The following is a 27,154-nucleotide window of genomic DNA, read 5'->3' as shown; positions in this document are numbered from 1 at the left end:
GGTCATGATCCCAGGGTCCTGGGATCGAGCCCTGCATTGGGCTCCCTGCTCAGCGGGAAGCCTTCTCCCTCTCCTACTCCCCCCTGCTTGTGTTCCCTCTCTCGCTGTATCTCTCACTGTTAAATAAATAAAATCTTTAAAAAAATAAAATAAAGCTATTAAATCTGCGGTTTGTTGAGTAGCAATGGATAACTGCTATAAGTTTCAGCTTTTTGTTTCAAATATTAAGTAGCAGACTCACTTTGACAAAAGACCTGGGGAGTCTAGGGCAATGATAATTACAGCCATCTTCAATATTAATTGTATATTTACATAGTATCATAATTTTTATTTGTTTACTTTTTGAGAGCAAGGGGGAGGGGAGTGGGGGAGGGGCGGGGGGAGAGAGAGGGAGAGAGAGAATGAATCTTAAGCTGGCTCTACACCCAGTGCGGGGCCCACCGTGGGACTCAATCTCACGATCCTGAGATCATGACCTGAGCTGAAACCAAGATTTGGATGCTTAGCCAACTGAGCCACCCAGGTGCCCCTATTTTTTAAATCCATGTTAAATTTAGAGAGATTAACTATAGTTTTTCAAGTTTATACTAGGACAATGAAAAAACCATAAACTAAACTCTAAATTCAAACTTAAGGCTAGTGGATTTTAGAGATACTCTTTACCAAGGAATGGCCTAATTTTACAGATGGAAAAAAATGGGGTTTAAATTAGACTGTTTTTATAAACATTATTAATAGTTTTTGATGTGCATTCTGGAGTCAGTGGATGGCTGTAACTTTAAGACTATGATCTGTGAATGTGCTGTTAACAAAGAGGATATTAAGTAACAACTTAAAAAGTTAAAAGGAAACTTAGTTTTTTATCCCCTTACTTAAAAATTTCTGGGACATTCACTACCCACTAGTCCCTCCATGTTCTGTTCACCTGTTTTTGCTCCTCTCCAAGACTATCCCACATGGAGGCCACAATTTTTGAAACCTCCCCAAAAGTGGCATTGGGATTCTGTCCCTTAATGGCAGCCTGTGTATCACGAAAGAATAAAGCATATGCTGAAACTGGCTTCTGAGGTTCATTAGGATCTTTCTTTTTTCTCTTCTTTGGGGCCTTCTGCTTTTTTCCTGCTTCCACCACAACTGTCTTCTGGCTGGGAAGTTGCTGCAGGGGAGAAAAGAGAATTACAAAAGGGAAGAAGGAAGTATCATGTCTGGAGAACTGTAAGAAAAGGACCTTAATATGGGGGAACTAACTAGGCACATGGATGGAATTTTCAGAAATGCTAAAAAGAGGCAATAGGATTAAGACATTAGTAAAGTATGTGAGGACCAATTAGAATGGGGATTGGGAAAAGCATTATAAACTGTAGATTGAGAGGCAGGACCCCATACCCAGAAAAGAGCAGAGGAGATGGCAGGGCAGGAGCAAATAATACTCGGTAGGCTCTGTATGCCAAGAGTTTTATCCCAGAATATCATGGCAGATTTGATTTTGGCAGGGAATGCCTCACCCTCCGGAAATCCTCAACACCATCCTCATGAAGTGAACTAGTAGGTGAAGGGGTGGTTGAAAGACGATCCTCAGGTGACTGGGCAGGTGGCAGGATGGTGCCACCCCCTAAGCTCAAACCAAGTTGAGAACTCAGTTCTGACTGATCAATGGTGGTCAACTGGCTATGCCCCATCAAGCCAGATGTCATGTCTGTCATTGGTACATCAATTGTAACAGGTGGGTTGGCACTATACTGAGTTCCTATAGAATGGTCCAAGTCCTGAGAGAAGCAGAAGGACTAATTAAACACTAAATATAAAAAAACACCACTCTTTCCCCCCACTGAATTCAGGACAGTTTATAACCCTTGCTTACCCAGACTGTATCATCATTTAAAGACTAAACATCAAATAACTTACCTATATTAAGCTTTTTAATAAAGTACAGAAATTATTAAAGTTACTTCTTTGTACTCAAAAGCCTGTTCCAAAATAATGAAAAATAACCAGAGAAGTCTTAATTTTGGACAAGTTAGTTTAAAGAACAAATAAATTATTCAGTAATCTGGAGGTAGTGATGACACATAGGGTAAAGAAAAACTTCCTTCCTGTACTCTCCTACAATAATGGTCTTTTAAAGTTGCAACATACAGGCAATCAAGAGTAAATAAGGCCGATGTTAGAGATGTTTGGCATCAAATATAGTGTGAAGATGTGTTACTGATGAAATGTGCTGGAAGTCCAATATACCAATTTATAACAAAGTAATCCACAATACATTGGTTCAGACTGGTTTTGAATAAATCTCTCAACGTGCCAGCTGTCACACTCACATTTTTTTTTCACACTCACATTTTAATCCTAGGATGTGATGGCAATTATAGATGGGGAAAAAAAACACCCCCCCATCCCAATCATTTTCATATCCGGGTGAACACTGGACATTTTATAATTTTAAATTATTTTTCAAGTAAAATTGATTCAAATGATAAATTTCCTTCAGCGGAAATTAAGTCTTTGTTGGTGAGCCTTTAAACACAGAATGAGAACCAAGTAATACCCAAATGTAGTAGGGAAGAGAGAGTCACTTTTATCTCCCCTACCACTACCAAGCCCATGAGCTTGGGTAAGCTTGATAATGTCTTGCCCCTTACCATGGTCAAGCCCCCACTCAGGAGCCCCCCGCCCTGCTCCATCAAGCCATGGGTCATGCCCACAGGCATGTCCAATGTCTGGACCCCATATTGGGCTGAAAAGCTGCCATCCTGAGAGGAGGAGGGGTCTGCCAGGTCATCAAAGTGGCCAACCACATCTGAGACAGCCAGTGAGGGATCAGAATCCAAGGAAATAGGTGGGATTTCAAATTCCTCATCTCCCAAGCTTGGTGTATGGAATGTCTGTAGGGGGAAAAACAGAAAAAAAGTTAGTGGGAAGAGGAGGAACTGCATACTGCTAAGTGAAGAACACGGCTGGGTACTGGAGTTTCTTAGTGTACCTCTTTTCAGCCTGGATCCTGTTTTTGTTATCAATTTCTTAAGACCTATTTAATTTTACAAATAAACCTCTGTTCTTACTAATACCCTTGGTCATAATGGCATATACAAGGCTGCCAAAATCAATCACAGTTTTCAGTTTATCTTTGCCATCTGTTGTCTTATCATGCTTATTGTTCTAATGAGTGACTCTTTGAGCTGTTAGTAAGGGCCCAGTCTTTATAAATTGTTTTGCCTACGATGCTTAAAAACTCTCAAAAGATTCTAATAGACACCAGTTATTTTGCAATTATCCACCTGAACTATTAGACCACAGAAATTCATTTTCAACCAGACAATTATAGTTTTGACTACTGTTTTTAGGTTCCTTTGAAGCAAATCCCAAAAAGTACTGTCATGGAATGATATCCTCTTCTAAAATATCTACACTTAAGAGTTCCATCTTAGTAATCATGATGTTAACAAGTAAGATTTATTTTTGGAAAACCCAACAATGTCAAGATAAGGTTAATACTGAGGAGAAAAACCTTCATAAGAGCTATGGCGAAACGGCAAACTGGTTCTCTAACATTCCTAGTCTTGCTCTGACAGAGCCTTTTCTGCAAGAGAGGAAGCAAAAGATTACTCCAGCTAGCTATAAAACCCAATTCCTTCCTCTGACTTCAACTATAGTAATAGACTCCTTTCTATACTGAATGGGTCCACCATTTGTAGAGCTAACAGACCAATGTCTGAACTAAGATACATTAGATGCTATGGTTCCTTTTTTGACAGTAAAAAACTAAAATGGCAACATCTGCAGTAAGAGCATTATAAATACTTGCAAGAGACTCTGGTGTGAGAGAGGTCTGGGTTCAAGTTCCAGCTCTGCCACTTACTAAAGGACTCTGAAGGGGTTTTCCTCATCTATAAAATAAGAGTTGTAACAGTACTCTCCTTATATTGTTATTTTGTTTAATAACTATTAATCATTGCTATTAATGATAACATTAGCATCCTAATTATTAACTTGCAACCTGCTAATCAGTTATAGAAAATTGGAAATTTTAGAAACTTTAAATTCAATCAACCTATCACATGGCATAGTAAATATCAACTGATTCAGATCAAATTCCAGAGGTACCCAACTTTTTCCCCATGGTTAAACAATACATTCTTTAAGGGTTCTTCAAGGTTATTATCGGCCCAGAAAGGGTCTCACTAATATCACCATTTTTTACTTCATTTTTTAAGTTTTATTTAAGTATTCTGTACACCCAACGTGGGGCTTGAACTCAGAGCCCCAAGGTCAAGAGTCACTTGCTCTTCTGACTGAGCCAGCCAAGTACCCCACTTTTTTTTTTTTTAATGAAGACATTGCTTAAAAGGAATTTCCAGCTAGTAGAAACTAGGGAGAACAAAAATATGTCTGTGAAATGCCTAATCTCTCTGAATCACGTTGGCAAACTGAGAAAAGTTTCCTACAAGACAAATGATATATATATATAGCTTCATTTCTACATTTTCCTTCTCTAAGATCCTTACTATTTTACTTAACATGGTAAAAATTTGGTAGAGATGTAACACGAGAGTGGTACAAGGAACATAGGAGCAAGCAGTTCTTGATGGGAAAAACTAAAAATCTCCGCAACAGCTGAACTTTTCTCAGTACACAGCTCATGATTCTTGTGTGAAAGTTCTGAATTTCAAGTCCATGACTCTCTCTGAAATTTCAGTTTAGGTTCATGTGAGATTTTTCAAGAAGAGAGTACAAAGATTTCTACCAAATTTTCATGTGAACAAAGTTATGGGGATGGGAAAAAGGATCAGGGGAAACATCTACTGTAATAGATTAATAGTTGTATGATAGTAGTTTTCAATTTTTACAAGAAACAATGTTTTGACAAAGCAAAAGATGCCTATCTTTTTTTGGCTTTAAAAAGGCAACTCTGCCAAGATATGAAAATGATACTATTTGTTAAAAGAGAACAGAAAAAAGAGTAAAAATTCATATCCCAAACAAGAAACCAGTGTTCTGCAAAGGACTACCCCACATAAACCATCTGGAGTGCTCTCATAGACTACACTAAAAAACCAGACATACAGAGATTCCATTGTATCGAATTAACAAGGCATTCTTTCTATGCACCACCCCCTGGAATGTGGAAACAGCTTTGTTATTCAGTATCCATGGCTTTAATGTTGTTTTTTGGGGGGTTTTGTTTTGCTTATTTGCTTGTTTCTTCCCTAAGTAAAAGAAGAGCAATGATCAAGAATACAGAGGGTAAACTATAGACTAGAATAAACACAAGAGATTCACTCTAAAGCTCTTTTACTACCATAAATGATAAAGCCAATAATGAATATCTAGTTATTTTATTTTAGTGGACCTACTACATAACTAGATCTTACTCTACCATATATAAAACAAAGATAAAACTAGCAAATATTCAGGTAAAAATAAGTGATTTTAACCCAGAAGGAGAAAACAGGAACATGATGTAGCTACCCTCTCATTCAGCCTTCTTTTCCTTCTCCGTTAAATTCATGGGCCTTTTTTAGGGAGGAAACAATTTGGGAATTACACTTTATAAACAAGGATGCTCAGCTATTTGAAGAACCAAAAAAAAAAAAGATTTCCTTCTTTTCCTATTTCCCCATGCTAAAACATACAACCCAGTATTTCTTTAAATACTTTGTGTAGGGGTGCCTGAGTGGCTCAGTCGGTTAAGCGTCTGCCTTTGGCTCAGGTCATGGTCCCAGGGTCCTGGGATCAAGCCCCACATCGGGCTCCCTGCTCAGTGGGAAGCCTGCTTCTCCCTCTCCCACTCCCCCTGCTTGTGTTCCCTCTCTGGCTGTGTCTCTCTGTCAAATAAATAAATAAAATCTTTTTTTTTTTTTTAAAGATTTTATTTATTTATTTGAGAGAGAGAGAACGAGAGATAGAAAGCACAAGAGGGAAGAGGGTCAGAGGAGAAGCAGACTCCCTGCTGAGCAGGAAGCCCGATGTGGGACTCGATCCCGGGACTCCAGGATCATGACCTGAGCCGAAGGCAGTCGCTTAACCAACTGAGCCACCCAGGCGCCCTAAATAAATAAAATCTTAAAAAAAAATACTTTGTGTAGATTACTCATTTTAAAGAAATTTATTTTAATCCAACACATGTCTACTCACAGTACACTGGTACAATGGGTCATTAAGATAATTCATTGTTTTTTAAAAATTCTATAGTAGTGAAAATTTTAAGTATTCAGCCTGAAATAATTAACTGGTTCTAATATTATAAGTACTTTTCCTAATTAAAAATAGGTATCATTGTGTAAGAGCCAACGAGAATGAGGAAAACAGATTAAACTCCCTTCAGATAGAACTTTCCTGTCTCAAGCAATGCTATAACACATCCTAAGCCTTCCTCTCTGGATACTTACTCCTTAGAAATTTTTAGTATTATTTCTTACTTAGGTATAACGTAAGTATACAAATTTAAAGTACATAGCTCAAAGAATTTTTACATTATGTAAGCATCCAATTAGCCATCACCCAGATCAAAGATACGGAACATTTCTATCACTGTAAAAGATTTTGTCATACTCCTTCCCAGTCAATACTCTCTCCTTTTCCTATCAGGTACCACTATTCTGATTTCTATTACCATAGTTTCACATTGTCTATTCCTTATACTCTTTAAAAAAAAAAGTGAAATTATATAGTGTCTACTCTTTCATGTCAGGCTTTTTACTCAACAATATATTTTTGAGATCACCCAAGGTACATTTATTAGTAGTTGATGTCCTTTTTTATTGCTGTGTAGTATCCCTTTTTACTAGTACCAGTTTATAGACATTTGGGTTGTATCCAGTGCTTAGCTATTATGAGCAAAGTTGCTGTGAACGTACATGTTTTTGGTGAATATATGGACTCATTTCTCTCATGTATACATCAAGGAGTAGAAATTCTGGGTCACAGGGTAGGTATATGTTCATTTTTAGCAGATACTGCCAGTTTTCCAAAGTGAATCAATTTACACTTTAATCCGCAATGATTAAGAGTTATCTACATCCTTGCAAAATCTTTTGTCAGTGTTTTTAATTTTAACCACTCTAGTGGGTATACTGTCATGCTCGTTATAGTTTTAACTGGCATTCCCGATGAGTGATGATGACACTCTTTCATATGCTTAATGGCAATCTGGATACCCTCTTTTGTGAAGTGTGTGTTCAAATCTTTTGCCTGGGGCGCCTGGGTGGCTCAGTCAGTTGAGCGACTGCCTTCGGCTCAGGTCATGATCCTGGAGTCCCGGGATCGAGTCCAGCATTGGGCTCCCTGCTCAGCAGGGAGTCTGCTTCTCCCTCTGGCCCTCCCCTCTCTCATGTGCTCTCTCTCTCTCTCATTCTTTCTCTCAAATAAATAAAATCTTAAAAAAAAAAAATCTTTTGCCTGTTTTTAAATTGGATTCTTTTACTCTACATTAAGTATTTGATATATCCTGAATATGTGTCAGGTATGTGTATTAAAATATCTTCTTCCAGTCTCTGGTGTACCTATTTAATTTCTTAATGATGTCTTTTGATGGAAAGAGGTTCCTAATTTCAGTGAAGTCCAATTTTTCAATTTTTTTTATGGTTAGTATTTTTTGGACATCTATCTTTTTTCATGCAAGAAAACTCTAAATATCACTCTTTTTCTAAAAGAAAAAATATCACCTTTATCTAGTTCTAAGTTATATTGGGGGTGATTCACAATAAGACCAGGTACAACAAAAACCACAAACCAATTGAAATAAAGGTAAAAAAAGGGGGGGGGAGGAAAGGTGAAGTTGTAATGAGAAGAACTGTTAGCAACGACAAAGACCTAAGCTAAAAGAAGACACTGAAATTTAATTGTGAGCTTCTTGGCAAAATAGTTGTGTTGTTAAATTTCTTAAAGTCATAAAAACAAAAAAAGGATAGACTCAAACCTGGAAAGTTTCTTGATGAGGCCAGTGTGAAATTTACCACACTCTAAATTTAAATCTGATTCAGAAGAAATTGGCAATGATGCACGTTCGTGTGGATAAGGCCAATGTGAGATTTACAGCACTCCAAATAACGAAATTAAACCATGGAGATATCGTTCAGAAAAAACTGGCAATGAGACTGGAAAGCATCAAAGAGATTTAGTTTTATATCATTTCTAAATTTGTCGTTCATTTGAGCTATACTTTCCCCTCAAGAGAGTAACAATAACCAATAATGGCAATAAAGAAATCAAACTAGCAACTGTCCCTTTTCAATCTAATTCTCATCCACTGAAATATTAAGATTTAATCCAGGATAAGCCTACTCAACAGCAACTGAGAATTCTTAGGACAAACAAAAAACAAAAAACAACAAAAACTGCTGCAAGTGGTTCACATCACTTTTGGGGGGGAAAAGTACTAAAATTCTCAAAAAAAAAAAAAACAACCCAAATCCTAGAAAGCTCAAGAATAATTTTTCGAAGACTGGGAAATTTACTTTTTCTGTTCCAAATCTTACTATTTTGCCCTGCCTAAACAAGTGATATGTATCTATGACAATATTTTAAGCAAAGCTTTTTCACAGATACTAAAGTACCTCATCATAACCATTACTTCTACTTCACAACATCATAAGAAACTATTATTACAGCCATTTGACAGCTAGGGAATCTGTGACATATAAAGGTGAAGTAACCTGCCCAAACTCTGAGTCACTGGCAAACAGAAACACATGTACTCAACTCCATGTTTTCTGGCAAATATTTCCTTTCATCCTGTCACTAGAGAAACAAGCTTGTAGGTAAACATAACCACTTTTTTTTTTTAGTAGAAGTTTAAGAGAAACAAAGACCCTACAACAGAGAGAGTTCCAAGAATGAACACATGCTCACAGTTAACCCCTTAAGTAAACTCCCTTACCCCAATTTCTTCCCGCTGTGATCCCCCCAGATTGTAGTTATTTCTCCCCAATGAAAGGAAACAATTCCACCCTGTCCTTCCAATCCAGAATCACTCTGAAATGGGTTAGCTCTTTTCAAAGTCTTGCTTTTCTGATGACAGCAGCTTCCCGGGCCTTCCCCTTAGTCTTTATAGGCTCGGGAAGCAGCTGCCACTGTTCTCTGAACACCAATCGCGGCCCCTGGTTCCCAGCCCCCGGGCCCGGGCGTCCGCGCTCTCCTCCCCACCGCCCTACCCTACCGCTGCCTCAGGCCCTCCCCCCACAGCGTCGGCAGCTCGTGCTCACCTCGGCCCCTGACAGGAAGGGGTGCGAGGGCCCTGTGATCGTCAGGTAATTGTCATTTCCTCCGGGAAACTGGAAACCAAAAGAAAGCGGCGGGGATAAGTTAGGGGGAGTAGAGAGTTAGCATGGAGCGACGGATTCTGTCCCCGACATTCTGACAACACTCCCAAACCCGGCTCTCTTCTCCCCTCCCGTCACCCGCCTCTCCGCCCGGCTTCCCGCCTCTGCTTCGACTCGGTCGGCCGCGCTCGCTCTCCAGCCTTCTTAACGCTCAGGTTCCTACCTCCATCTTCACACAACGGCTACCACCGTCTCAGTTCCCTCATCGCTCCCACCGCCCCCACCGGACTCGCACTGCCGTCACTTCCGCAAGGACGCGCGTCGCTCTCCGCTGATTGGAAGGAGAGCCGTGGGGCTGTTGCCGGGATGGCCAAGCGGGCGGAAAGGGTAGCTACCGCCCCCTGGAGCTTGGTGGGATAATGGCAAATAGAAGTATTGGAGGCGTCCCTGGAGGTGCTGTCCGGGTATTACAGTCGCTCCGACCCAGAGAGAATTTCAGGGGAGAGCAATAGAGACGTGATCTGGGCTAGAGGGACCAGAGATCGGTAGATTGTGCGGCTAGAGAGGCCGGAGGTAAGTGGTTGTGGAAGTCGGGCGGACCCGGAATCCAGAGGAAACGGGACCATGACTTATGCTTATCTCTTCAAGTACATCATCATCGGGGACACAGGTAACCTGCGGGCGACTGCCCTCACGGCTGGGGCGGGGATCCGAAGTTCACAAATCCGGGCGTGGGGCGGGGCTCATTTAGTGGGCTGGGCGATTAAGTGAAGAGCGGGCGGGGGCGGGGCGGCCGGGGGCGGGGCTCGGGGCTCCCCTTCCCCAGCCCCGGACGCCCGGACTCGAGATTGTTCTTGGGCCGCGTGACTCCTGGAACGTGCGTCTTCCTCTTTTAGGTGTGGGGAAGTCATGTCTCCTCCTACAGTTTACGGACAAGCGGTTCCAGCCTGTCCACGACCTCACAATAGGTAAGTCCATGTGCCTGTCCCAGAAGAGATAACGAAACCTGACTAGCTGAAGTGGAAAGTTAGCAGGCTTCGGTATTCGAATTAAAAAGTTACCTTTTCCTATTTTTAAGCTAGTCCAAGGTTATGTATTGTAATAAAGAGTGACTAACCAAATGCTGATAAATGGGGAGTGGTGTAAAGGGGAGTAAATCATTGAAAGGCAACTTCAGAGATGGGCATGAGATATGAGTTCATTGTCCTGTTTTTTTTTTCCTAAATATAATTTGTATGTTTATGGAAAATCCCACGAAAGCTTAACTGCTTTATTCAAAAACTCACCTTGTTTTGCGGTAAGTTAGTGCAAACGTCACGTATGTTTTTCAAAGTGATCACCAACATGCAGATTTTTGTGTGTGTTGAAGAGGAAGAAGTAAATATGAAGAGCTCTTCCAGGGCTCCCTTCTAAGTAGAAGGTAGATAAAACAGATGACCTTTAAGGAAAAGAGTGTAGTAGAATAACAAAATCACACTTGTGATTATGGAAGGCATAAACATTTGCTGCACATTTGTGTTAAGGCGGGGGCCTTCTGGGACTTCAACAACCCCTTCCCCATAATCTCCATAACCCCACTCCAAATGAATAATGTATATGAAACTAGCCTTCTTGCCATGCAGGTGCAGGTTCTGGATAAAATCCCTAACTCCCATTCTTACCGTATCGCTACTTCCAAATCCCACCTTATTGAAATCTGAAGCTACTTCTGTTCCCAAACACCTTATTCAGAGCCAAATAAGTAATGGGGTTAGAAAAGGATTTAGAGGACAACATGTACAGGAAAATATCTTTGTAAGTTAATATGAAGTGAGTACAGTGTAATAGGTGCTAATGGTATATAGTGCCTAACCAGGCAGACATTGTGCCTGTCCGTAAGTAATTTAGTCTTCCAATGTAGGAGGTGGGGCTGGATCAGAGACTAAGTAAATTCCTATGGTAGAAGGGGAGGAGAGGCTGAAAATTGAATGAACAAGAGTTAGCCAGGCACAGGGGTTGTAGAGATGGAAAACTGGTCAGGGCAAGAGGGAATAATATTTGCAAATACTCAGGAATGTCAGATCAGACTACCTTTGGAAAACAAAGTAATATGGCTACAGCATGAAATTTCAAGTGGAGAGTGGCAAAAAAAGTAAAGCTAGAGAATGAATTAGGGACCAAGTTCTAAAACAGCTGAAGGTAATGAGCAAATGACAAATTTTAAAGTGGAGGAATGAATTGATCAAGTTTTTGCCAGAGTCCCGTATAGGCTCTGTTTCTTTTTGAATTCAGACTTATATACCAAGATAAGACAGTTGGATAGAAAATATGTGTAAAATACAAGGATCTCTGAGTGCATAATTGGGAGAAGTTGCATAAAAGACAAATTTTATTTTTTATTTATTTATTTATTTATTTTTTTTAAAGATTTTATTTATTTATTTGAGAGAGAGAGAGAGAGAAACAGTATGAGAGGGGAGAAGGTCGGAGGGAGAAGCAGGCTCCCCGCTGAGCCAGGAGCCCGATGTGGGACTCGATCCCAGGACTCCGGGATCATACCTGAGCCGAAGGCAGTTGCTTAACCAACTGAGCCACCCAGGCGCCCCAAATTTTATTTTTTAATTCGCTATTGAGATTCCATTTCTATTGTCCAGAAAGGGGAAAAAAAAAATCTAGTGACTTTTTTTCAGTAGGTATCACTGCTCTTGATGAAGCAGTCTAGAGTAGTAAAAGAATTTTTTATATCTTTTTAACTGCAGCATCTTGGAGTTGAGAGAGAGAGTCCTGATAATATTGTGTGGGGGGGCACTGAATAGGCACCTGTCAGCCCTTTAGCAGAAGCTAAATTAGTGCTCTTTCTTACTTGGAAATCAGAATTTCTCTAGTAAAATACTATATAAAAATAGAACATAGGACAAATTGACTTATGATCAAGTATTTTCAGTTTGAGCGACCTTCAATTTTAAATTTTGTCCTAACATTACTTGAAAGAAGATGAATGCCAGGTAAACCAAAACCTTATTCAGACTGTCAGTTTCCGTATTCCTGTGAGGAAGGCTATTTTCTAATGAACTGTGGGAATTAGTTAGAGATCTGAAATGTATCATTCTTGGGAACCTATTTCTTAGGCTCTTTTCTCAAACAAAAAATTATGGAATTGCAAAAAAGAAATACTGGATTAGAGAGTGACTTTGAGAAAATGTTAGGAAATATTTCAAAGTTTTTAGATTTTTTTTTAAAAAGTTACAAATTAAACATTAATTACCTAATGAAATTTAAGTGTTAACATTACTAAAAATTCATTCACCCTTTCTACTTCTTACTTTTATCTCCATTTCTGCTTTTTGGTTACATTCCTGGGGTCATTATCATCTAGATTACAATTTTTTAATTCTAGAAGGAAAATGAAAGTTTAAGAAACACAAAATTAATTGTAGCAAATAGCAATAATGGGCTTAGTGGTACTGAGTGCAGACAGAGAAGGAGTCAGTGGGCACATTGGGGAAAAACATGAACCTCTCAACATGGGTGATGTTCATGAGAATCACATCCTTTCTTTTGCTTTTCACTGACAGGTGTGGAGTTTGGGGCCCGTATGGTCAACATTGATGGAAAACAAATCAAACTGCAAATCTGGGATACGGTGAGAGAGAACAGGATAACTTAGTCCCTGACCAAGATCCAAACAGAACAGTAAAGGCTGATGCGGGGGCAAGGGGCCATGAGGGTGGGGCTGATGGTGAAGATGAGCGTAGAGGGAGAGTTTTCACTTTCATCTGTTACAGTTAAAATTCTGAATGCCGTGTCTTTGTATTTTTATTTTAAATTACCCAAGTAATGTATGAATTTGTCCTGGTAAAAATAAAAGCAAACAATATAAGTGTATAGAATAAAATGTGAATGTCCCCTTTCACACACACACATCTCTTCCTTCCATTCCTGGTTTCTGCCTAATCAGTGTGAATGTTTCAGTGCTTATGCTTTCAGACTTCTTTGTGTTCAGATACATACACATGTACAAGTACATGGTAGTGGTTTTGTTCTTGTTAGTTTTACCTGCATAGAATCATGGCCGAGTAGACCTAGCTATGTTAGTTTTTTTATTTAATAATTTCTGTGTTTTGGATACTTCTGTATTGATACATACATCTCTACCTCATTTCTTTTAACCACAATATAGACTCATAAAAAGTCTGTACCATCATTTGTTTAGCTATACTCCCAATGATGGAAATTCAGGTTTTCAGTTTTCACCTTTGCAAATTTTCACTGAATGTCCTTGATTACTACATCTTTATGCAAATAGTTTGAGAATTTCTGTGGAATGCCTGCCCAGAAATGGAAAATCTGGGTCAGAGGTTATGCGTATTTTAAAATTTGACAAATGTAGTACTGCTAAAATTTAGCTTGACTTAGTATAATTTTGTTTTATCCACATAAACTGATTTTATGTGTATTATCTCATTTGATTTGTATCTTTCTTTTCTCTAAGGAAAATAATATCCCTGTCTTTATTTAAAGTTGAAGGAAGCAAGCACAAAGTTCTTGATATTCAGCTAAAATCTGTTTTTGTTTACTTATTATTTCATTCTGTTTTTTTTTTTCAAAACTCAAGAGCTGAAGCCCTTATAGCTATAAGCAGTACAGTGATTTTTTCCTTTTTTTCCTCCCCTTACCCTCCTCCCATCCTCCATCTCCCTACGCATGCAGGTATCTGTCTTAAAAGTACAATTGGTCCTTGAACAACATGTGTTTGAATTGCGCAGGTCCGTTCATATGCAAATTTTTTCAGTAAATGTACTACGGTACTGTAAATGTATTTTCTTAACGTTATTATTCTCTAGCTTGTTTTACTGTAAAAATACAGTGTTTAATAGAAATAACATACAAAACATGTTGATCAACATATGTTATGGGTAAGGCTTCTGGTCAGCAGTAGGTTATTGGTAGTTAAGGTTTGGAGGGGTTGAAGTTATATGAGGAATTTCGACTGCATGGTGGCAGGCCTCCCTAACTCCCCTCTTGTTCCCGAGTCAACTGTAAGTTAACTTGCTGCTCTAAGCCCTTTTTGCAGAATCTTTTTCTGGTGGCCTCCAAGGTTGTTACCACCTTTGGTTGCGCTCATTTATGAGGTGCTTTTAACTAGGATCATATTCTTTTGTACGTTATTTGGTCATATTTGCAAGTATTTTAATAACTTTTTGCCCTTCTGAACAGACTTTACGTTTCTAATAGTGGCAGCACTAGCCACATACCTCTGAATCTTCCAAACTTGTTCTTTTGACTAGTTTTGTCTCTAGCCTTTTCCTCCCAGCTAAACCCAAGAGATATACTCTATGTTTGTTGCCAAGGTTAAGTTCATATATTTCTTAAACAGCTGTCACTCATCACTCATTCCCTTCTTCTTTCATTGTTTGGGCCCAGGGGTTCTTTGTCACTATTAACCCAAGTATGTATCTTGCAACTCTCCTTTTACTATCTCCTAATTTTTATATTTCCCGCAAAGGTATATTTGCCCCCCTAAAGAGGCCATAGGACAAATTCTGAGCAGGTGACAGAGTGAAACCTGTAGATGTCAAGACTAGTAATAGCTAGTTCTGCCTTTTTAACTTAAACCTCCACCATTTCTAAAAATGGATGTTTTCATGCCAGGAGACCCAAGAGCTTCCAGTTAGTGCTATGGTCACAGTTATGAGAGTGTCTAAGTGTTGGTTTCCTGGCTTTTGTGTTTTTTTTTTTTCCTCCTTACATGGTAACATGAGACACAGTGGATCATAAAATAAGAAAGTTGAGAGCCACTGCTCTGTTGACAGGATCCTCAAGGACCATATGGCCTGATAGTCACTTGTGATGCAACTGGGCTAGTTGTTTTTTGTTCTCTTTTAATAATTATTTTGAGATTAGACTAATTTTTGTTGAACCATAAAAAGAGATCAGGTTTCAGAATACTAGGTTTTCGGAGCACCTGGGTGGCTCAGTTGGTTAAGTGACTGCCTTCAGCTCAGGTCGTGATCCTGGAGTCCCAGGATCGAGTCCTGCATCAGGCTCCCTGCTCAGCTGGGAGTCTGCTTCTCCCTTTCACCCTTCCCCCTCTCATACTCTCTCTCTCTCTCTCTCATCCTGTCTCTCAAATAAATAAAATCTTTAAAAAAAAAAAGAATACAAGGTTTTCTACTTGAAATTTTTAAGAGATTCCTGCCTATAATGTGGTGTGTTTCTTGTCTGCACTCTTCTGGGTAAGCCTGATCTTTTTTCCCTTGTCAGCCCTGATCTACTCATTGCTTACCCACCTTGGTTTCCCATTTTGTTGACCCCATTTTCTCACATATTCCCAAAGTCATCCTACGTGAAAATATTTAGGGATTACCATGAGGGAATTTTTAAAGAGGTCAACTTACCCAGAGTTTTCTGTTGTCACTGTTCTGGTTATTGATAAGGATTTAGAGAGCTGTATTACCTTTTTTTTCTTTTTAGTAGGTTCCGTGCCCAATGTGGGGCTTGAACTCATGACCCTGAGGTCAAGAGTCATTTGTTCCACCAACTAAGCCAGCCACATGCCCCTAGAGAGCCATATTATTGTTTATCTTTTTTCATTCTGTACATATAATTGCCCAAATAACCCATGCTAAACAAAGAGACATTATACTGTAGTTAATATAAAATACTGGTCAATCCCAAATTCATTTGTATTTTACTTCAGAATGCATTTTGATTCTTAGGAAATGAGCCTTTCTGACTTTTTAGGAATTGATACTTCAAACGATAGTTGACCCTTGGGCACCTGGGTGGCTCAGTTGGTTAAGCGACTGCCCTTGGCTCAGGTCATGATCCTGGAGTCCCGGGATCGAGTCCCGCATCAGGCTCCCTGCTCAGCGGGGAGTCTGCTTCTCCCTCTGACCCTCTTCCCTCTCGTGCTATCTGTCTCTCATTCTCTCTTTCTCAAATAAATAAATAAAATCTTTAAAAAAAAAAGATAGTTGACCCTTAAAACAATGTGGGGCTTAGGGACATCAACCCCTGTACAGTCAAAAATCTGCGTATGACTTTTGACTCCCCAAAAACTTAACTACTTTTTAAAAAAATTTTATTTATTTAAGTAATCTCTACATGCAACGTGGGCTTGGGCTTGAACTCATGACCCTGAGATCAAGGGTTGCGTGCTCTTCTGACTAAGCTAGCAAGGCATCCCCAAAAACTTAACTGCTAATAACCTACTGTTGACCAGAAGGCTTACAAAAAATCGATTAACATATATTTTGTATGTTATATGTATTATATACTGTATCCTTATGATAAAGTAAGCTAGAGAAAAGAAACTGTTATTAAGGAAACCATAAGGGAGCGGTGCCTGGGTGGCTCAGTGGTTTAAGCGTCTGCCTTTGGCTCAGGTCATGATCCCAAGGTCCTGGGATTGAGCCCCTCATCGGGCTCTCTGCTTGGCGGGGAGCCTGCTTCTCCCTCTCCCTGCCACTCCCCCTGCTTGTGCATGCTCTCTCTCTCTCTCAGATAAATGAATGAAAATCTTAAAAAAAACCCCACAAAAAACCATAAAGGAGAGGGCTGCTTGGATGGCTCAGTTGGTTAAGCATCTGACTCTTGATCTCAGCTCAGGTCTTGATCTCAGGGTTGTGAGTTCAAACTCCGCATTGGGGCTTAAAAAAAATAAAAATAGGGCGCCTGGGTGGCTCAGTTGGTTAAGTGACTGCCTTTGGCTCAGGTCATGATCCTGGAGTCCCGGGATCGAGTCCCACATTGGGCTCCCTGCTCAGCAGGGAGTCTGCTTCTCCCTCTGACCTTCTTCCCTCTCGTGCTCTCTATCTCTTATTCTCTCTCTCTCAAATAAATAAAATCTTTAAAAAAAATAAAAAAAAAATAAGGGGCACCTGGGTGGCTCAGTCGTTAAGTGTCTACCTTCGATTTAGTTCATGATCTCAGGGTCCTGGGATCGAGCCCCGCATCGGGCTTCCTGCTCCACGGGAAGCCTGCTTCCTTTCCCACTCCCCCTGCTTGTGCTCCCTCTCTCGCTGTGTCTTTCTTTGTCAAATAAATAAAATCTTTAAAAAACCAACAACAAAAAGGGATGGCTAGATCTTTAAAAAAAATAAAAAATAAATAAGACTGTAAGGGAGAGAAAATGCATTTACAGTGCCGTGCTATAAAAAAATCTGTGTGTAAGTGGACCTGAGATGTTCAAACCCGTGTTATGCGAGGGTTAATTGTATATATCTTGAAACCATAATACGATTCTTCCGCCTGGGAAAAAATTCAAAAGGTGTTAATCCTCTTTATCATGCTTTATATCATACCTCCATCTTAATTCTTTGCTGCTTCAGATTTGTTTAATGGGGTTGGACAAAGATACCTCAAACCAACACAGACCAGCCCAAATTGAACCACTCATCTCTTTCTAGGTTATTGGTTGAACAAAAGTTCATGAACTGGACTCAGATGAAGAAGTAAAGGGATTTGATTTTTGTTTTTTAATTTTTAACTTAAAAAAATTTATTTATTTTGAGAGAGAGAGAGAAAAAATCAGTAGGGGTGGGGCAGAGGGAGAGGGAGAAGCAGACACCCTGCCAGGCAGGGAGCCTAACATGGGGTTCAGTCCCAGGACTCTGGGATCATGACCTGAGCCTAAGGCAGATGCTTACCCGACTGAGCCACCCAGGCACCCCAGGGATTTTTTAAAAAATATTTATTTATTTATGTTAGAGAACGCAAGCACATGCGTGCAAGCAGGGGAAGGGGGCAAAGGGAGAAGGAGAGAAGTAGTCTCTTCGCCCAGCAGGAAGCCCAACATGGGCTTGATCCCACGACCGTGAGATCATGACATGAGCTGAAATCAAGAGTCAGACACTCAATTGACTGAGCCGCCACCCAGCCACTCAAGGGATTTGGTTTTAAGAGGCATTTTCTGATGAACCTCTGGAAGTATTTTTAGCTGCTAAAGTTAAATGCTGCCATGTGTTTCAGCCATCACATAGGCTTCCCTCAAGATTTCCCTTTAGTTCCTAGAAGGCCACAGGGAGGGAGGGGCCTTTCAACATAGCAGAAGAGGAGAAAAAGTAAGGTAAAAGCAGAATGGTAATCAAATAATTTAAGACCTAAAACTATTAGGGACTAAATAAAATGTTAAGTGAGCTGTTAAAGGGGAAAAATACGTTTTAAATCTTAAAGTGTTGTTAATATTCCCAACAAAGTTCTTTAGAATTGTTTTTGATTTTGGTGTTCTAAGAGGTACACAACTCACTAAAACATTTGTATGATTCTTGTAGAAAGAGAGTCTCATGTTGTTGGAAAAATAACCTTAGAATTAATGTACTGGAACTCTCTTCTCACCTTCAAATCCAGGTTTAGATTATATGATGTAATGGCTAATAGAACAAATCTTTGTGCTGGGATGCACTAAGATCCTAAGTTTAATTATGGATTCAGCATTTACAGATTTTATAACTTTTGGCCAGTTACCCTTTGAGCTTCAATTTTCCCATTTGTGTTAGTATTCACTGTTGCTGTTTTTATACTATGAGAAGGCCATTTTTCCCCCATCTTTAAAATATGAATAGTTTTCCTTCTTAACCTTAATGTAGGGATATGAGAATAAATGATTTCAAGAATGTGAAAACTTGGGGTGCCTGGGTGGCTCGGTTAAGTACCTGCCATCAGATCAGGCCATGATCTCAGGGTCCTGGGATTGAGTCCCACATTGGGCTCCCTGCTCAATGGGGAGTCGGCTTTTCCCTCTCTCTTTGCCGCTCCCCATTTGTGCTCTGTGTGTGTGTGTGTCAAATAAATAAAATCTTTAAAAAAAAAAAAAGAATGTGAAAACTTTTTTTTTTTGAGATTTATTTATTATTTGAACAATCTCTACACCCATTGTGGATGGAGCACGTACTCACGACCCCGAGATCAATAGATTCTCCACCTACTGAGCCAGTACAAGAATGTGAAAACTTCTAATAGGACAGATTCAGTGCCTAGGATATTATTAATAATAATATACTATTATTATTTAAAAGATGCTTTTGCTGCCTGTAAGGAGGAAAAATAACCCACAACTATTCCATCAAGAAAGCAAAAGTACCCAATATATGGGGGCATTAATAAATTGCTCAGTTATAAATATCTTGGCCCCATATGGAAATGAGATTAGAGTGTGAATATTTTTTTTTTAAAGATTTTATTTATTTGACAAAAAGATAGCAAGAGCAGGAACATGAGCGGGGGAAGTGGGAGAGGGAGAAGCAGGCTTCCCGTGGAGCAGGGAGCTCGATGCAGGGCTCGATCCCAGGACCCTGGGACCATGACCCAAGCCAAAGACAGACGTTTAACAACTGAGCCACCCAGGCGCCCCTCTAATTCTCTTTTCTTAATAAAAGTTCTTTTTTAAAGTTAAGTCCTTTGTGTTAGAGTGGCATGTGATCAAGTCCTTGCTCTGGAAATAACCTGGTTTTGTTGGGATTTCTTTGTTGCCATGTTGGTGGGAAAGGCTGGGCAAGAATCCTTCCGCTCTATCACCCGTTCCTACTACAGGGGAGCTGCTGGAGCACTGCTGGTGTACGATATCACAAGGTGAGTCAGATCAGCTGGGCCGGAGGGAGCCTTTTCCCCATGTTCTCAAAATCTTTTTCTTTTCTGTGTTCTGGTTCTGGTGAATGCTAAAGAAGAAAGGCTTCTCTAATATTTTCTTTTAGACGTGTAGCTTTCCCCCTTTTCCCATGTGTTTGGAATTACTTTGGCATTTTGAAATAGACCTCTGACCCACTTTTAAACTTATCTGCTGTAGGCGTGAAACCTTCAACCACCTGACCTCCTGGTTAGAGGATGCCCGGCAACACTCCAGCTCCAACATGGTTATCATGCTGATTGGGAATAAGAGGTAAAATTTTATTTGTAGAAATAATAAGGACCAGAAGTCATGTAAGTGCTCTATGGACATTGAATCACTTGGTCCCTAAACTTTTTTACTTTATGGTGCTCTTAGTAAAAAATAAAATAAAATAAAATAAAAAATAAAAAAAAAATTGTAAAATATGCATAAGGTAGAATTTATCATTTTAACCATTTTTAAGGATTTTATTTACTTTGAGAGAGAAAATGTATGCATGGCGGGGCAGGAGGAGAGAGAAACAGAGACAGAGCACAAGCAAGGGGAGCGGCAGGCAGAGGGAGAAGGACAAGCAGACTCCTCACTGAGCAGGGAGCCCATGTGGGGCTCGATCCCAGGACCCTGAGATCATGACAAGAGCCAAAGTCAGACTCTTAACAGACTGAGCCACTAGGCTCCCCAAAGAGAAATTTTTTTTTTTTTTAAGATTTTATTTATTTGACAGAAGGAGACGCAGCGAGAGAGGGAACACAAGCAGGGTAAGTGGGAGAGGGAGAAGCAGGCCTCCCACGGAGCAGGGAGCCTGAAGCAGGGCTCCATCGCAGGACCCTGGGATCATGACCCGAGCCGAAGGCAGACGCTTAATGATGGAGCCACCCAGGCGCCCCCCAAAGAGAAACTTAATTGCTTTAGATTTACATTTTAAAAAACTCTTAAATTTACTGAGGTAATATATCAAAAAAAAACCAAACAGATTCAAAGTGTTAAGGCATAAACTTTATAATTAACAGATCTACTACTCTGCCCCCAATGCCAGTTCTGCCTGAGAGGGCAGCTCACTCTACTGCTACCTACAACTAAAGAATGAAATAAAATAGGTAAACCCTAAATCTCGTACCAATCGTCACAAGAAGCATTAAAAAAAATTTAGGGTCGGGGCGCCTGGGTGGCTCAGTTGGTTAATTAAGTGTCTGCCTTCGGCTCAGGTCATGATCCCAGGGTCCTGGGATCCAGCACCGCATCAGGCTCCCTGCTCAGCGGGGAGTCTGCTGCTTCTCCCTCTGCCACTCCCCCTGCTTGTGCTCTCTGGCTCGCTCTCTCTGTCAAATAAACAAAATCTTAAAAAAAAAAAAAAAATTTAGGGTGGAAAAGTCATCTGTTAATATCTTACACAAGTTCACTCCGTCCTTCTAGAGTAAAGAGTGAATCCAAGGCTGAGCTCTTTCCCAGCTCTAAAAAATGTGCTTATCTGCCTCTCTCCCCACAATTTCTCCCTCCAAGAACATGCAGAACTAACGGTTCCCTGTTGCAGGTTTCCTGCAGCAGCCGCATGGCAGGGCTCCTTGGGCAGTCCCCGCACCCCAGAAAACAAAGGGGATTCCCAGCCATTGTCCTCCACGGTGCTGAGCATCTCCAGCACTAGAGAGTGAGAATCTTAAAGAGGCTCTACACCCAGTGTGGAGCCTGACATGGGGCTAAATCTCACGACCCTGAGATCATGACCTGAGCCAAAATCAAGAGTTGGACGCTTAACTGAGCCACCCAGGCGCCCCAGTTTTGTACTTGCTTTTTATCACAGCAGCTACCAAAAATTCAGGTTACACAAACATATGCAAATATTGAGCAGGGTCTATTTTGTTCTGATAGTGACCTTGCCAACTGTTTTAAGCTTATAATTCACGTGGTGTTCTGAATTTGAGTGTTAGCTGTGTTTCCCTTGAAAATTTATCCTGGGGCAAAAAAAACCAAAAAGTATCCTGTGGCACTCTTGTGAGTTTATAGTAGTGCCTAGAGTGCACCGTTTTGAGAACTGTGGCCACGGACTTATTTTACTCATTTATTTGAACTGTGTTCTAAATGTCTATTTGCCAGACCCTGAGTGTATGAGGGGAGAAAGAAAGAGTCATGCCCCTGCTCCTATAGAGCTTATAGTTTATTGGAGACGTAAATATTAAATATAAAAGGAATTATGTCTTATTACAAATTGTGATAACTGCAGTGAAGGAAAGAAAGGTGCTATAAAAGAGAGTAACGGTACTATTTTTAATTAAGGGTGATAGTTAAGCTGGAATCTGAAGGATAGGTAAGAGTTCAGTGGGCACAGTTTGAAAAAGAGAAAAGTATCAGAGAGGGGGAGCAAACTGAAAGCCTTGAACTGGGAAGAACCTTGGCAAGGTCATGGTATTGAAAGAAATCAGTGTGGTTGGGCTGAATCAAGGGGGAATGGTACAAGACGAGGTTGGGAAGGTAGGCAGGTGCCAGAACTCATAGCACTTTCAGGCCTTAGGAAGAAATATGGATTTTATTCTAAATATAGTAGGAAGCTTTTAAGAGTTTTAAGCAGAGATGTGGCTTGATTAGATTTTAAAAGATCACCCTGGAGGGGAGCAGGGGTTGAAGTGGGATGTTCATTTCAGTAGTCTAAATGTGAATGGTGGCATGGACTCAGGTGATGACACCAGAGAGAGGGAAAATGATGGTGTTAAGGTGCATTTTGGAAGTACCTCGCTTTGGGATGAATTGGGTGTTTGGAGTGAAGAAGGAAAAGCTGTTAAAATTATGACATCCTGGATTTAGCTTCTGTTCTATATGGAGATGTGGAAACCTGGGGCAGAAGTAGTTTGGGGGAAAAGATGAAGTTCTGTTTTGATGTATGTGTCAGGTGCCTTTTACACATCAGACTGGAAATGAAGAACAGAAATGGACAAGAGATCTGGAGCTTAGAGGAGCAGCTGGGCTAGAGGTAGACATTTAGATGGGTAGTTCTCCCCAGGTCTTCACACAGCTGGTGAATGATAAATACACATTTTATAGATTTGCTGTTCTTCAGTGAGCTTACTCTTTGATTTCTTTGCATGGTTGGAAAACTGGAAATCTCTGAAATGCAAATTTAGAAATTTTCTAATTTTCTAATTTTCATTAGAAAAATGAAAGTCAGATAGTCCATCCTTACCTTTGTCTGCAGCCTTTTATCCTGTCTTGTCATAAAGTCTTTCCATGCCACCTGATTCTCTTTCTCAGTCTGTGGCTTTATCTTTTTTCCCCTCATACCACCTAACTTTATACATTTTTGTCTTAAGTCTTTTATTTCCCTGGTGGCAAGCTGCTATTATATATGTTAATAATGAGACTAGTGAGAGTTAAGGCAGCTGTGTTCTCCTTACTCCCGGCATTCTCTATTCTTGGGTTGATTCCAGTAAAAGAGGAAGATGGGGCATCTATGACTTCTCTGCTTTCTAACAACTGGAATTTCCCTTTCATCTTCTTCCCTTGGCTCTTATTGGATCTCATTCCAGCATGGGCCACAGTAAGCCTTGAGTAACTATGGGGCTTGCCTAACTATAAACCTTTTTCTCTATAAGAGAGTAAGGTATTATCCTCAACCATGCAGCACCTGTCATGAATTTGAAGAACCATTTTCCAAGAAGCTACAGAAATCAGTAACTCTGTATTAAGAGAAAATCGTGTAGGATCCACATTCTTCATGCATTAACTGCTGGTTGAAACAGCCATGGGAATCTTTTAGAATAAGAGTTTCTTCTTTCACTTGGATCTTTTTTTAGTTTTCTCCCCAATTAATCTCTTGCAGTGACTTAGAGTCCCGTAGGGATGTGAAGAGAGAAGAAGGCGAGGCCTTTGCCCGGGAGCATGGACTTATCTTTATGGAAACGTCAGCCAAAACAGCCTGCAATGTTGAAGAGGTACTACTTGGGAAAAAGTAGGGAAAGCTTTGAGAGATGACGCCATATCTTTATTCTTTTATTCAAAATTTTCTTCTATAAGACCATAGTTAAGGAAACGATGTCTTGTGGTCACATTGACCATGTTTCCCTTTAAGGGAATTGTCCTTTTTTTTGTTTTGCCTTGATTCCTACAGTGGAGTTTTACTTTTGCCTTGTGTAACATTAATTGGTAAGTGTGGATTAGACACCAGTGTTGCTTGTAAATATTTTAGTTGGAGGATCTCATGGGTTCTGCTGTAGTCATTCTGAAGCCTGCTATTGACTGTATCTTCAGTAATTAATTGAAAACAGATCATGTTTGTTTTATTTGGAGAAGGTGCCAATCTAGGGAATATCTTCAGTATCAAAATACCATATACTCCCTTTTTTCTTTTTGAAACAGAGACTTGGGCAGGGGGTGGGCACTTCTGTATTTTTACTCTGGTCTCAATGGTTCCTAATTCATACCTGAGAAATCCAAGTAGGAATAATATTTGTATTAAGGTGTTTGTAATATTTGTATTAAGGAAAAGGTATTGCCTTTTCCTATTAGATTTCTTAAACTTGAGCCTAATAATATGATTTATGTCTCCTTTAGGCCTTCATTAACACAGCCAAAGAAATATATAGGAAGATCCAGCAGGGTTTATTTGATGTCCACAATGAGGTGAGAAGGGGGGTGGGGCTGACAGTTAACTTTGCTTTGTGTTAAAGAGGACAAGAAATCCTCTAGAACGTAAGCATTTCCTTTCTAACATCATGCTATTTGAAGCTATGCCAATTCATACTTGATTTTTTTAAGTAGGGAGAGAGAAATCTGTCATTTTCTGTTTTTTCTCAAGTCTGGGGCCCAGAATGCTTAAAGAGATAATTAGTTGGTATCTAAAATGTTTATACAGTATGGGAGATTTTCTTTGCACTATCCCAGTGTTTAGGGGTGATGTAATTCCTAATTGCTCAACAGGGCCATTTCTATAAAGCAGATTCTGTGGCAAAACAAAGAATTAAATGCTGACATCTACTCTTTTTTTTTTTTTAAGATTTTATTTATTTATTTGAGAGAGAGAATGAGATAGAGAGCCTGAGAGGGGGGAGGGTCAGAGGGAGAAGCAGACTCCCCGCTGAGCAGGGAGCCCGATGTGGGACTCGATCCCGGGACTCCAGGATCATGACCTGAGCCGAAGGCAGTCGCTTAACCAACCGAGCCACCCAGGCACCCTGACATCTACTCTTTTGCCTCCTCCTGCTCTTAACCTCATCTCATCCTGATTCTGCACATCGCTATGAAACCTAAATATGACTCTTACCTTAAAAATGGGCACAAGACAGGTGCCTGGGTGGCTCAGTCGGTTAAGCATCCAACTGTTGATTTCGGCTCAAGTCAGGATCTCAGGGGTTGTGAGGTCAAGCCCTATGTTGGGCTCTGCACTGGGCTTGGAGACTGCTTAAAGATTTTCTCTCTCCTTCTCCCTCTGCCCCCTTCCCCTCCACCCTCACTTAAAAAAAATGGGCACAAGAGTCACTTGTAGTCATCTATAATACTTATATCTGAGCTGGTCATCTTATCTTTATTGTTGAAGATTATTGTTCTGCATCAGTTGGGCGGGCACATGGTTACCTGCCAAAGCCATATCTGCTTCTAAAAAATGTAATGTCTGATTTCTCTTTTTATCCCTGTCTTTTATCCCAATTACTTTAGCACTGAGGTGGGAACTCTTGCCTTTTTCTTTTACAGGCAAATGGCATCAAGATTGGTCCTCAGCAGTGTATTTCAACATCAGTAGGACCCAGCGCCTCCCAGCGGAACTCTAGTGAAATAGGGTCCAACTCTGGCTGCTGCTGAATATCTGGCCTGGACTCTTTTTTTCCTTCCTGGAACAGCTTCAGATCAATAGGCTTAAAGAAAGAGGTCTTACTTGCTTTGGCTGAGAAAAGCCTCTTTTCAAGGTGTGATGTTTTGCCTTTCCACTTAAAGACCAGGGAAGAATTTGGGCCCTTATTGACCTGTCCTCCTTCAGGGACGTGAGCATTCCCTATAGATTAGGGCTCTTCTCATCCTCCTATTTTAATTTCTAAAATGTTAGGATCAAAGTTGATTGTCGTGGTAGCTCAAAAATAAATTCTTTTATAAGCGTACACAATTGGCTCCCCACCAAGAATTAGTAACAACGGTCTAGGACATTCTGCTTGAGCACTTGATTTTACTGGGATCTAGCTGGCTGGCCTTTGGATGGTGGATCTTATATCTAGGAATTTCATTGATTGTTTTCACTTGCCATTTTATAAGAGTTCTTGCAGAAGGCAGTTCCTTCTACTTGAACTGCTCAAGGATGCTGAATAATTTTCTGCCATCCTATTGCTAATTTCTTTGTCTCAGAGTAACCATAAAACTTTTGAGAGCAGTGGAGTTGCTCCTGGCCCTATGGCTACTTATCATTACCTAAAGGAAACCTCTTTCCCTGTTTGTTTTAGGGATCAGACCTAACACTGCAGTGTCTTTCACCGAATTAACCCCCTACTGTTTCACCATACTTCTCAACGAGACCTATTTAGACTTTCTACTCTAATCAAGCTAATTTGCTTACTGGACATGACATATTTACTTCCACTTCTATGCCTTTGCATATGCCCTACTCTCTGCTAACATTATACTCAGTCCCCCAATTTTTCCTTCAGAAAACCTTCTTTGACCTAGGAACTTCTAAATAATTATTGACCCAGTACCCCTTAAGCTTTCATATGTTGTTTATTCATGGTATATTTATTTATACTTATGTTACTTTGTAAATTTGTTTTGTGCGTGGAATCTGTCTCCCATATAGGCTGTAAGCTCCTTGAGACCAGGAACCATGTTATCCTTTACTTTTGTAGACCACTCCCTCCACTATTCCTTCACAGTGCCTAGTGCTACTCATTATGTGATCATTGGACTTGACTGACATACTTTAAGACTTGGAACAGGTTTATTGTAGACTGCAGAGGAAACAAAAGGCCTTAGAGTCATCTCTTTGTAACTGTCTCAGTCTCTTCCATCTGCTTACCCTGGATTCTATATTGCTCTTACCCCTTGCCCCTCTTTCCCTTCCCTGGCTCTTTGCCTCCCTTCCCTGCAGCATACAGTAAGGCTGTCAGCTTCCAAGCAGTCAGATAAGTGGGTACCTGTTCAAACATTTTTCTTTTCAAGGGCATATACTACTATGCTAAACAAATTTGCCTTTGCTTCACTCATCAGGCAGCCTTCTGGGTCAGTTTTTGTATCTTTTGCCTTGATGTCCCGTTCTCTTCCACAGCATTGAGGTCTCATGAATTTTTCTAATTTTTTTGTTGTTGATGAATTGTTTCATTATTAAATATATGCATGTATCCAA

General features: G+C 40.2%; 2 protein-coding genes across 2 annotated transcripts in view; one reads left to right on the top strand and one right to left on the bottom strand.

Annotated features, from left to right (window-relative positions):
* The window catches only part of TOX4 (TOX high mobility group box family member 4), a 14,317-nt gene extending 4,701 nt beyond the window's left edge, over positions 1 to 9,616 (bottom strand). Inside the window, exons 1-5 of the mRNA XM_025870378.2 lie at positions 9,481 to 9,616; positions 9,201 to 9,269; positions 2,640 to 2,882; positions 1,506 to 1,766; positions 926 to 1,156 (exon numbers count right to left, since the gene is read on the bottom strand). Of these exons, the coding sequence (XP_025726163.2) occupies positions 926 to 1,156; positions 1,506 to 1,766; positions 2,640 to 2,882; positions 9,201 to 9,269; positions 9,481 to 9,486 (810 nt within the window). The 5' untranslated portion in view covers positions 9,487 to 9,616. The remainder of the gene's footprint in view (positions 1 to 925; positions 1,157 to 1,505; positions 1,767 to 2,639; positions 2,883 to 9,200; positions 9,270 to 9,480) is intronic.
* Positions 9,587 to 27,154, top strand: RAB2B (RAB2B, member RAS oncogene family). The gene is made up of 8 exons (XM_025870380.2): positions 9,587 to 9,927; positions 10,154 to 10,225; positions 12,812 to 12,879; positions 19,726 to 19,808; positions 20,023 to 20,115; positions 23,654 to 23,765; positions 24,385 to 24,453; positions 25,522 to 27,154. The coding sequence occupies exons 1-8, from the start codon at positions 9,882 to 9,884 to the stop codon at positions 25,627 to 25,629; spliced, it is 651 nt and encodes a 216-aa protein (XP_025726165.1). The 5' UTR covers positions 9,587 to 9,881; the 3' UTR covers positions 25,630 to 27,154.

This window comes from Callorhinus ursinus, unplaced genomic scaffold, assembly GCF_003265705.2.
Source record: "Callorhinus ursinus isolate GAN/ISIS: 27379988/994484 unplaced genomic scaffold, GSC_fseal_2.0 scaffold8, whole genome shotgun sequence".
NCBI lineage: Eukaryota > Metazoa > Chordata > Mammalia > Carnivora > Otariidae > Callorhinus > Callorhinus ursinus.
Note: the sequence above shows the minus strand (reverse complement) of the source record. Positions and strands in the feature narration are given on the sequence as shown.

Bases quoted from the DNA above. Each gene is read 5' to 3' on its own strand.
- RAB2B (XM_025870380.2), top strand. From the start codon at position 9,882: ATGACTTATGCTTATCTCTTCAAGTACATCATCATCGGGGACACAG. The intron at 9,928-10,153 runs GTAACCTGCGGG...TTCCTCTTTTAG, and splicing joins CATCATCATCGGGGACACAG to GTGTGGGGAAGTCATGTCTC. The intron at 24,454-25,521 runs GTGAGAAGGGGG...TTTCTTTTACAG, and splicing joins TATTTGATGTCCACAATGAG to GCAAATGGCATCAAGATTGG.